The sequence below is a fragment of the Pleurodeles waltl genome, chromosome 7 (assembly GCF_031143425.1).
Source record: "Pleurodeles waltl isolate 20211129_DDA chromosome 7, aPleWal1.hap1.20221129, whole genome shotgun sequence".
NCBI classification, from domain to species: Eukaryota; Metazoa; Chordata; class Amphibia; order Caudata; family Salamandridae; genus Pleurodeles; species Pleurodeles waltl.
In genome coordinates, this window is record NC_090446.1 from 1,346,814,864 (window position 1) to 1,346,827,358 (window position 12,495).

The 12,495-nt window shown below is 46.8% G+C and overlaps 1 protein-coding gene across 2 annotated transcripts in view; it reads right to left on the minus strand.

The window, feature by feature from the left end:
- The window catches only part of SYT5 (synaptotagmin 5), a 413,979-nt gene that overhangs the window by 43,502 nt on the left and 357,982 nt on the right, over window positions 1-12,495 (minus strand). For both annotated transcript variants that reach the window (XM_069200753.1, XM_069200754.1), the window contains one exon: window positions 4,024-4,191. In XM_069200753.1, the coding sequence (XP_069056854.1) occupies window positions 4,024-4,191 (168 nt within the window). The remainder of the gene's footprint in view (window positions 1-4,023; window positions 4,192-12,495) is intronic.

Consider the following 12,495-nt stretch of genomic DNA (forward strand, 5'->3'; position numbering starts at 1 on the left):
GGCATCCAAGATAAAGCCCTCCACTGGATCTCATCCTTCCTCTCCGACAGAACGCAGAGAGTCCGTCTCTCCCCTTTCCGCTCCAAAGCCACCAACCTCATCTGCGGCGTCCCCCAAGGATCCTCCCTCAGCCCTACGTTGTTCAACGTCTACATGGCCCCCCTCGCTCAACTGGCCCGCCAACATCATCTCAGCATCATCTCCTACGCCGACGACACCCAGCTCGTCCTCTCCCTGACCAAAGACCCGCTCACCGCCAAAACAAACCTCCACGAGGGACTAAAATCCATCGCCGATTGGATGAACAACAGTCGCCTGAAACTCAACTCCGACAAGACGGAAGTCCTCATCCTCGGGCGCACTCCCTCGGCCTGGAACGACTCATGGTGGCCCTCCGTCCTCGGACCCCCGCCCACCCCTGCCAGCCACGCAAGAAACCTCGGCTTCATCCTGGACTCCGACCTCACCATGTCCAAACAGGTCAGCGCCGTCTCCTCCTCCTGTTTCAACACCCTTCGAATGCTCTGCAGAATCTTCAAGTGGATTCCAACAGAAACCAGAAAGACGGTAACCCAAGCCCTCGTCAGCAGCAGACTTGACTACGGCAACGCACTCTACACAGGCATCCCAACCAAAGACATCAAACGACTCCAACGTATCCAAAATGCCTCCGCCCGACTGATCCTCGACATACCCCGCCGAAGTCACATCTCCCCTCACCTAAAGGAACTCCACTGGCTCCCGGTAGACAAGAGGATCACCTTTAAACTCCTGACCCACGCTCACAAGGCACTTCACAACACCGGACCCTCCTACCTCAACACCAGACTTAACTTCTACACTCCAACACGTCAACTCCGATCCGCCAACCTCGCCCTCGCCATCGTACCCCGAATCCAGCGCAAGACATCCGGCGGCAGATCCTTCTCCTTCCTCGCCGCCAAGACCTGGAACTCTCTCCCCACATCTCTTCGCCAGACCCAGGACCTCCTCGCATTCAGAAGGCTCCTCAAGACCTGGCTCTTCGACCGCTAAATCAGCAGCGCTCCCCCCCCCCCTCAGCGCCTCGAAACCCTGACGGGTACATAGCGCGCTTTATAAATGCTATGATTGATTGATTGATTGATTGATGTCAGGAGGCCACTGAACACTGGTTTCAGGGTAGGGACTGCAGGCTCACTGCGTGATTCGTGAAGTTCGTGGACTGAGTGGCCATAAGAACCACTTCATTGGTGAACTCCAGGATATTCTCAGACGGGGTACATCTGTGACTTTTCCCACCACACTCCTGCAGCTGCACTTTGGGCTATCTCGTAGACATTTATCATTTAAGTTTAAAGATTTGACATATACTTTTGTTCTCATATGAGTATCTTTCTGTGATATATGGAATGCGCTGGTTTTACCGAAAAATTTGAATGGTATTAATTTACTATCAAACAGATATATGTATTATTATTTATAGAACACAACACTGCCGCCAAGGAACTTCAAGTATATTACGCAGCACGGTATGTCCATCAGATTAAGATCTGTGTGAAACCTATAAACCAGTCTTCTCATTTCCATGAACATCCTCCCCCCCCCCGGAATTTTGGTGTAGTTCGCCACACCTACTCCGATTCCAGAATACACGGGTTATGACAGAAGGACGGCAAAAGCATACTGATATTTAAAGGAAACCTTTATTCCTGTCCGAAAGAAAGTTCGTGCTTTCATAAAACGAGATAACTGCCTAGTTCTTAGCATCGCTGCAATCAGAATCCCCGCTATCAGCGAAGGTTTGGTTTCCATTAATTGCTCAATAGTTATTCACAGAGGGCAAGTTTAGGAGTCGGTCAATAATACTTTCATCGCTTGAAGTAACTGGCTACAAAAATGTCTTCTCTGGAAGAAACACTTGTTCGTGGCTGCTCCTCATATTGGCAAGGGCATTTGTATGGGGCTGAGTGAAATGCAGCTTCAAAACACTTTAATAATTAGAAGTTGTCTTTATTGAAATAAATGGGGCTGAAGTTATTGATGAGCGGTGAACAACTGAGCTTCCTCCGTGATACTTGCCAGTCCTTGCTGAAGCCACTGAATGAGTACCCTTGCTGCTGCATTATGCCAGGTGGGTTGTGCTCCAATCGGAATCCTGGAAGTATACTCGAGGCTTTGCTTTCTTTTTTCCGTGGTCCGAATGTGGCGTAATTTCCGGATCCGGGTCTTGCAGGCATACCAACGAGGAAGTAGAATGCTCACCCTGCAACTTCCGTGTGCACTAATACTTTGCATTTTTGTGTTTTGAACAGCGGGCGTAGACCTGCACTCGATGGGCAGAACTGGACGCTCCTCCCCTAGAAAACACGATTTTTTCAAATCATTTCAGATCGTCGAAATCAACGAGCTGTCGCTTTAACTTATGGCGTAAAATACTGACCCACTCCTAATGTCTTGTTTTTAAATGGCCTGATATTATTTTATCCAACCGAATAAAAGAATATCGAGTTTGGACTGACTAGCAGGCCATTGACGCTGTTAAGAAGTGCCAAAGTTTAAGATTGTTTGAGGGGGAGGCTTCATTACCTTATTACCACTGGGAGCTCAGAGTAGGGCCGGGCTGAGAATCAAAACAGCTCTGGCAAAAATGTTCAAACCAACCTCCTTCCGCCTCTCTCTTTCAGTCTCCTCTCTCTTCTGCTTTTCTGAAGACCCCATGTGACTACTGTAGTTACCTGGGGAAGCTGGAGAAAGTGACAGAGCCGCCAGCTCTAAAAAACACAGCCCTAAAGAAAAACAGCCTGGGGAAATGCCTGCTGGATAAACACGCATTTACTTGAGTTACAGCTATTGGCCTTGTAAATTCATAACTGGGCTTTCCTTGCCACATAAACTGGTAAACCCTGCCTCATAATTTGGTCTTTTCCTGCCATATAATTCGAGTGGCCCTGCATATAACTAAAGCACTCCCATTTACCTTCCTCATCTATCTGCAGCAAAAAATGCAAATGTTGCCATTTAGCATCCTAATTTAAATCTGCCATGCTACTTCCTAAAAGTTCCAACAGAATGATAATCTTCCAGCATTCATTTCTAAACATAAAGGGAATTATACTTTTGTGTATTTGCTATCAAATGCTAAAGCAGCAGCCAGGTTCCAGTAAGATGATTCAAGAAGGATGAAAAGAACATCAAAAAATAAAAACATTAAGTGTAGGCTGTGGGTTGCCGGTGGAAAGTACATCTTGACAGTTGGGCGCATGTTCTTTGGGAAGCCCCTCACCCCAATTATCACAATATGAAGCGATGTTGCACATAGCAGCTTGTAGCTTTCTGGAATGCAGACATTAGCAGGCCTGTCACTAAGTTTGTCTCATTTGTCTCAGTCTGTTTCAGAGAAGAAATGCGTCGCTGAATACATACTCTGGCTCTAACAAAAGCGGCTTGCAGAGAGCGATTGTACTTAGAGATTCCTATTTCAGACCAGCACACAGACTCGCATCCCATTGCCTCAGTTCACCTAGAAAGACACACAAAGGCCTGTTTTTTTATTCACAACAAACATGGTTTCATTTCAAACGGAAATATTTTCCACAAGCTGTAAACATGTGTAGTGGATCTGATCATGTTGTCTATTGAAGATGATATTAATTATCTCCCCACACAACAAAGTGGACATCCTTTATAGAATTTCAGTGAATAAAGAACATATTTATAAAGATGGCCTGAAAAAGACATCTACTCCAGTATATTTTTATAAGGATTTAGACATGCAAAAATCACGTGTCGATTCCAAAACGGCACCCAAGACCAAAAAGGTATCACCTTACAAGTGTTTAGTGACTGGCTGACTTGCCGGGATTTCAAAAGTTTTTTTCTAGGTCGTTGTCTTTGAAAAGCTGGTGGTACTGAGCGCCTGTCAGCTGATTCACACTAGTTTTACTGCGTGGCAGTTTACCACATTGTGTTTATTTTTATCCTTTCTTGGCCACAACCATGGAGAAGGCCTTCTCCTCTTATCCAATCATTCCCTCTTCTTACCTTGAAGGTGAAGGACTCATTGAAGGTAGGGTTCAGGGTCTTTCTATGAACTTTGGTCTCATACTTCTTCTTCTTGTCAGGCAGCAGGTACACTTTGACGTACGGATCAGACGTTCCACCAATGTCCAGAGCGGGCAAGTCAGCTGCTTGGATGATCCCAACCACCAGCTATGCAGAGAGAGTGAAAATAAACACATTCAGAGGGCTAACTTGTAAAATAAATGTACATTATGTATCTCTTAATTTGACTGGAGCTTTCATTCTTTTCCTGGAAAACCAGTATGCTCCCTTGTCAAAGCACTGCATCACTTTGCTATTGCACATTGCAGTTACTTTATTCCCCTTACTTCTACTTAATATGCAAGAGTCTGTTTGTTTATTTATTAAACCTGTTTACACAGAGAAGTCTTAGCTACAAGAGCTGACAAAGCCTGGATTTGAATCAATTGTGCCAAAGGGTTCCCTAGTTTGTTTGCTTACTAACAACAGCTGCACTTGGGTGACCTCTGCAAGTTCATTTGCTGCAGGTTCATTCGATCAGTCGCATGATATGCATTGGAATTAACCATGCAAATACATAATTTTGCTAAAAAAATATTCACATAAGTGAACATTGGATGTGTATTTTCTCCATGACATTTTAATTTAATTGAATTTTACCAACGTATCCCTCTGTTTTTTTTCTCTTGAACAATATCTGTATTTTTGCCAACGCTGCAAGTACATCTGCTACTTTCTCACAACGTCTTTGATTGAACAATTCAAGTATATTTGCTACAAAACAAGGTTTGTTTGTAAACGAATTAGTACAATGTATTCTTGTGGAATTAACAAAAGTACACGTAATAGGGTTGATCTTGAAGCTGGAGTTTATTTCCTAACACTCCAGCCAGTCTGACAGTCTCTCAGTAACTGACATTCCCCCCAACATTCCAGAATGCCTTTCCATTTAGAATACAAGCGTGTGCCATGTTCTGGCAGGCGCACACTTTCACTAGGACACCACACTTCTCCCTTCTCACAGAATCATGCAGTATCAAATTACAGTATACTAACAATTCACAAAGTACAGTATGGTAAAGAAATTACTTATCACCAAGTTGAACGAGATACTCAATACATGCTTTAAGTACAGTTGAACCAAATATTATACGAAAAGAATGCATACTTGAAGTCAACAAATTCAATGAGAACATTACTTGCAGATGACATAATCCTGGATATAAAATGGAGTTTACGCTCTCTGAAACTCAACCTTAGGTTAGGACTGAGAATCAGATCCTAACGGTGCCCCTTTTTTCACAATGTCACCAACTTGAATTCAATTATTTCCCAATTTTTATTTTCATTAAAATACTCCTTTCTGTTTAATTGACGTCTGAGTTCCTTCACATACCACTCGCTTGGTCCTTTGAATTTTAACACTTTGCCCTACACTATCCAAATAGGACAGAGCTTGGAGACCAACCCTTGAACAATTCAAAAGGAGAATTCCCTGTGGAGGAGTGTCGAGACATATGATACACAGTTATGTCATCCTGTAAAACTTTCTTCCAAGCCAAATTATTTACTTTTGCTAGCTGAATGATGCTCTCTTTCAAAGTCTTATTAGGCCTTTCTACAGCTCCATTTGTTTTGGGATGCTATATAGAACTCTTTTTGTGTTCTACTCCACACTCACCCAGATATGTCTCACACTCATTTGAGCAGAATTGAGGACCATGGTCTGTCAATATCAATTTAGGGAAACTCTCTTTTCAATTTTTCAGTCAATAAATTTATCATAATAGTAGATGAAAAATCCTGGACACAACTTGCTTCTACCCACCTGGAGTAAAGATCCAGAAGTACAAATAGATACTGAAATTGATGTTCCACCGAAGTGGACCGACTATGACCATCACAACCGCCTCCCAAGGATGTTATGATAATCTTCTACAAACCATAGGAATCTGTCTGTTGCGTTACGAGACCTAGTACAGCATTCATCACAATCTCTCACATTTCTTTCCACCTCCTTAACTAAACCAAGCCACCAAAAACTGGAATATAACCTTTCCTTGGTTTTAACAATGCCAATATATCCTTCATGTGCTAGCGATATGAGCCTGTTCCTTAACCCCACAGGCCGGACTAGTCTTGTACCTCTCAACAGAATACCCCTTGCCACCGACAGCTCTTCCTCTACGTTGACCTAGGCTTACAAAGTACTTGTAGTTTGTTTACTTTGATGGCATTAGAAACTTTCACCAGTCCACCATCTCTAACTCAGTCAACCATTCTACTTCAGAAATGGCACCTGAGGTGACTTCGCAGACACTGATAACCTCCCCAACCAACTCATCTCCCTCTTTATCAGTAACAACACCATCAGTTTTGACCAGACGTGAAAGGCAATCTGCTGAATCATTTTTTGCACCTGGCATATTCTCTACTGAAAAACTGAAAACCTGCAGGGATATACTCCACCTCTTTATCCTTGCTGATATTGCAGCCAAACCCTTTCTCATAAAAACCTCCTTTAAAGGTCTGTGATCAGATCTAACCTTGAAGTAAGTACCCCACACAAAGTTCCTAAATTTGTTAAAAGCCCAGTAAATACTCAGAGCCTCACATCGATAACCAAATAGTTCCTTTCAGCCTCCTTCAAACCTCTTGATGCACATGATAATAATTCCTCAATACCTTTCCCTTTCTGAATCAAAACAGCCCCAAATCCTTTCTGACTTGCATCCTTTACTATTATTGTCTCATCTCCTGGAACAAACGCCTTCAAACACGGTGCATTTTCAAGTTGTTCCTCACTTCCTCAAATTCCTTTTTGCACTCCTCATACCATACAAAATTAACTTTCTTCCCTAAAAGAGCTCTTCTTTGCATAACTTGCGACAAATTTGTTATAATATTCCATCATTCCTAAAAAGGAAACCAATTTATCCCTATTTCTTGGCTCCTCCAAGATCATAACGATTTCAACCAAGGCTTTCTTTGGCAAAATTCCAGAACCTATGATGAGATGACCTAGGTAGTTTACCTCATTCGCACAAAACTTAAATTTCTTTTCCTTTAGTGTCAGACCTGACTTCATTAAACTTCCCTGCACCATTTGTACCCTTTCACTGCATTCTTGTTCATATTTTCCAAATATAAGCAAGTCCTTTTGGTAGTATCTGACTCCATTAAGACCTTTCAACATTACTCTTTGGAACAATGACGCCACAGAAAAAAGACCAAAAGGTGACCTTTAGAACTTGTAATGCCAGCATATGTGTTATAAATGCTGTTAAGTCCAGTGAAACCAGATCCGATTCGATCTGATGATAAGCCAATGTCATATCAAGTGTGGTGAATACATTTGCCCCACTTAAAGTTGCAATCAACTTTTGAATATTTGGAAGGGGAAACCTATCCACCACAACTTCGTGATTAAGTGCCTCAAGCTGACACAAAGACAAATGTCTCCATTCTGTTTTTTAGCTACTACAATAGGTGCTAGCCTGTGGCTTCAATAAGTTCTATCACACCCAGATCAACCAACTTCTGTAATTCATTACTCACACTCCCCTGCAGACTTAAAGGAACATACTCTAATTTAGCTACAAGCACCATATTCTTCTTGAGCTTTATGTGATGCTTATATCCTTTGAGACAACCACGTTTTTCCTGAAACAGCTGTGTAAACTTGTCAACACCAGGACAGTGCACGCTCTACGGGCATCTAGAATGCAAAAACCCAACACTTGCAAGATAAAGTAATTTAGGCATTGTGATGATATGTTATTGTTTAACCTTTTGCATTGCAGAATTCCATCCAAAAGATTCATTTTTAAGGTGCTTATAAATACTGTACATTTACAATGTATTGCTGCAGACATTCAGAGTGTGTTAGGGTGTGGTCCCTTTCCAGGGCCTTCTGGAGACTTTCCCTGCAACATGCCTGGGCGTGGTTCTAGGCTGGGCCAAGACTCTATAAAAGAGAGTCAGCCCAACTTCCAGTGCTCACTATTCAGAGGTCCCGGTGCAGAGCAGCAGCTTCTTCCTGAGCTCCTGTCCCGGCGGCCTATTTGGATTTTCCAGTCTTCTGCACTCATCTCTCATTGGTGATCACTGTTTCCAGGCGGTAAGACGGTGTTTGGACATTTCCCAACCCCGTAATTGAGAATCTTCATATTCTTGCTTTTAATTCTTAAATGAATAACAGATTACTTGTGCGCTGCCATTTTTTGACATTTGTATAGTGGTTTGCAAATAGGGAGGACGCGCAATTTATTCCATAAAGATTTGACTTTGTTATTACATTATTGTTCATTGCGCGCTGATATTTCTTGACATTTACATGATGTTTTACGAGTTGGCAAGACGTGCAACTCGTTTCATGAGCATTTAACTTTGTTGTTCATTGCGCGCTACCATTTTCTGGCATTTACATGGTGGCATTCGAATCGGCAACACGTGCGATTCTTTCCTTGAGTGTTTTTTCATGTTATTCATTGTGCGCTACCATTTCTTGGCATTTGTATGGTGGCATTTGAATTGACAAGACGCGCGATTCTTTCCCTGAGTGCTTTTCATGTTGTTCATTGTGTGCTACTATATCTTGGCATTTGTATGGTGGCATTTTAATCGGCAAGACGCGCAATTCTTTCCTCGTGTATAAATAATGTAAGTTACTGTGCGCTACCATTCTAAGACATTTTTCTTGGTAGCATTTCAAGTTGACACGTCACGTGATTTATTCCTTGAATCTACGTTGTGTGATTTCATGGTGCACAAACCTTTATGGTGTTTAATACTCATATAAAAATCTGCAATGTGCGCAATTTACTTCCAAATGTTTTTTCTGAGATGAACACAACAATACCAGAGTTCTAGATGTAATGCTGTGTGTTCCTGATATGTATTCATAAAAGGAGATTCATATGGTTGTTTAGAAATTGCTCAGAGTGTTTCCTGATTCTCATGCTAAAGAAAGTACTTGAATCTGAAAGTCCTATTTAACTTTTCCTGTTTCCTCCTCAGGTATTCGGTCATCTAAAGCCTAGTCAGTTTTTAGGATTATTCCAGGGTTGTTCATGTTTTTCGGAAAAGACGAAGCTTAGAGTTGTAGCATGGTACTGATTTCATGAGATGTAATTTTGATGTTGTGTTTTAACCTTTTGCTTCCTACAGGTCTCCTTCCCTGTCAGTACAGTAATACTGTTATAATAAAGAATACTATATTTCAATCAATCAATCAATCAAGAAATTTGTATAGCGCGCTACTCACCCGGAGGGTCTCAAGGCGCTGGGGGAGGGGGGACCGCTACTGCTCGAACAGCCAGGTCTTGAGTTGCTTCCTGAAGGAGAGGTGGTCTTGGGTCAGACGGAGGTGGATGGGGAGGGAGTTCCAAGTCTTGGCTGCCAGGTAGGAGAAGGATCTTCCTCCCATGGTGGCTTTTCTAATGCGTGGCACGGCGGCAAGGGCGTGGCTGGTCGATCGTAGCTGGCGGGTGGGAGTGTAGAAGGTCAGGCGGTTGTTGAGGTACCTGGGGCCCAGGTCATGGAGGGCCTTGTGTGCGTGGGTGAGGAGGCGGAACGTGATTCTCTTGCTGACGGGGAGCCAGTGCAAGTCTCTCAGGTGTCCGGAGATGTGGCTGTGTCGGGGGATGTCAAGGATGAGGCGTGCGGAGGCGTTCTGGATGCGTTGGAGTCTTCTCTGTAGTTTGGCCGTGGTTCCGGTGTAGAGGGTGTTACCGTAGTCCAGTCGGCTGGTGACGAGTGCCTGGGTGACCGTCTTCCTGGTTTCGGTGGGGATCCATCGGAAGATCTTTCGGAGCATGCGTAGGATGTTGAAGCATGATGATGAGACGGCGTTGACTTGTCTGGTCATCGAGATGGAGGAGTCGAGGATGAAGCCCAGGTTGCGTGCGTGGTCCGTTGGTTTGGGTGCGCTGCCCAGGGCAGGGGGCCACCAGGAGTCGTCCCAGGCAGAGGGTGATGATCCAAGGATGAGGACTTCCGTCTTGTCTGAGTTCAGTTTCAGGCGGCTGTTCATCATCCACTCAGCTACGTCTTTCATCCCTTCGTGCAGGTTGGTTCTGGCGGTGGCTGGGTCGTTGGTGAGGGAGAGGATCAGCTGGGTGTCGTCGGCGTAGGAGATGATGTTGAGGTTGTGATGGCGTGCGATGGCTGCGAGGGGGCTCATGTAGAGGTTGAAGAGGGTGGGGCTGAGTGATGATCCTTGTGGTACGCCGCAGATGACTTCGGTGGCCTCGGATCTGAACGGGGGGAGGCGGACTCTCTGGGTTCTTCCGGCGAGGAACGAGATGATCCACTCTAGTGCCGTCTCTTGAATTCCGATGTTGCTGAGGCGCTGCACCAGGGTGCAGTGGCAGACAGTGTCGAACGCTGCGGAGAGGTCCAGGAGGATGAGGGCCGCTGTTTCCCCATTGTCGAGCAGGGCTCGGATGTCGTCAGTGGCTGCGATGAGGGCGGTCTCGGTGCTGTGGTTGGCTCGGAAGCCGGACTGTGAGTGGTCGAGGGATCCATTAGTCTCGAGGAAGGCGGCCAGCTGTCTGTTGACGGTCTTCTCAATGACTTTGGCAGGAAACGGGAGGAGCGAGATGGGGCGGTAGTTCTTGAGGTCGGTGGGGTCTGCTGATGGTTTCTTCAGGAGGGCGCTGAGTTCGGCATGCTTCCAGCTCTCTGGGTAGGTGGCGGTGTTGAAGGAGCAATTGATGATGTCCCGGAGATGGGGTGCGATGACGGAGTCGGCCTTGTTGAAGACGTGGTGGGGGCATGGGTCGGTTGGTGATCCGGAATGGATGGTGTTCATCGTATGGATGGTGTCTTCGGTGCTGACCGGGGTCCAGGCGCGGAGGGTGGTGTTGGGGTGCGTCGGTTTGGTGGTTGGGTGCGTGGTCTGTGCGCCGAAGCTGTTGTGTATGTCGGCGATCTTGCGGTGAAAGAACGAGGCGAGTGAGTCGCAGAGGTCTTGTGAGGGGGTGATGTCGTTGTTTCCGGCGCTGGGGTTGGAGAGCTCTTTGACGATGCTGAAGAGTTCCTTGCTGTTGTGTGCGTTGTTGTCTAGTCGTTCTTTGAATGCTGTCTTCTTGGTGGTGTGGATCAGCTGGTGGTGTTTACGGGAGGCGTACTTGAGGGCGGTCATGTTGTCTGTAGTCGGGTTTTTTCACCAGGCTTTTTCGAGGGTGCGGCAGTTCTTCTTGGAGTTTTTGAGGTCGTTGTTGAACCAGGAGGCTTTCTTGCTGTTGGGCCTGATGGGATGGGTTTTCAGAGGTGCGAGGTTGTCAGCGCAGTTGGTGATCCACTGTGTGAGGTTGTTGGCTGCTTGGTTGGGGTCCGCTGAGCTGGCGGGAGGGTTCTGGCTCAGTGATGTGGAGAGCTGGTCGGTGGTGATCTTGTTCCAGCTCCTGCGGGGAGCCTGTTGTGGGTGGTGGTGAGTCGTGGTTTTTCTGAAGCTGAAGTGGACGCAGCTGTGGTCTGTCCAGTGGAGTCCGGTGGAGTGGCTGAAGGAGATGTACTTGCTGGAGGAGAAGACTGGGTCAAGCGTGTGTCCGGCGTAGTGGGTGGGGGTGTTCACCAGTTGCTTGAGTCCGAGGTTGGCCAGGTTGTCCAGCAGGGTGGTGGTGTTGTTGTCGTTGTTGTTCTCCAGGTGGAAGTTGAGGTCCCCTAGGAGGATGTAGTCAGCGGAGGGGAGGGCGTGTGGGCTGATGAAGTCTGCGATGTCTTCGCTGAATTGTGTGCGGGGTCCTGGGGGTCTGTAGATGAGGGTGCCTCTGAGTGTGGTCTTGGGGTCGGTGTGAATCTGGAAGTGGAGATGTTCGGCAGCTGTGAGGGTGTCGTCGGAGTTGGTCGTGATGCGGATGGTGTTCTTGTGGACAATGGCGATGCCTCCTCCTGTCTGGTTGACGCGGTCCCTCCGGGTGATCTTGTATCCGTCCGGGATGGTGACGGCGATGTCGGGCGCTGAGGAGGCGTTCATCCAGGTTTCTGTGAGGAAGGCGACGTCTGGAGATGTGGTGTCGAGCAGGTTCCAGAGTTCCACGGCGTGTCTGTGGATGGAGCGGGTGTTGAGCAGGATGCACTTCAGGTGGTTGCTGCTGGTGCTTGGTTTGGCGGGCGCGGTGCGGGTCTGGATGCAGGAGAACTTGCAGGATTGGCAGGTGAAGGGTCCGTGGGTGCGTCTTGGGGCGGCACGGCAGCACCCAGGGATCCGGCCGGTGTTGAGTGCGAGGAGGGTGGCGGCGCTGTAGGTCTTGCGGGTGGGCTGGCCTCTGCGGGGGCCAGGGGGTCTGGCGCTGGGCGCGGGCCAGGTGCGGATGGGCGCAGACGGGCTTGCCTTAGGCGCGCCAGCGGCACGGCCGCTGCGCGGCCTCCATAAGAGTGGGAGAAGGAGGGAGGAGCAGCTGGGAGGTGGGAGCGGGGCGGCCAATGGGGAGCGAGGGGGGCGGAGCTACGGGACGCGGCGGCAGG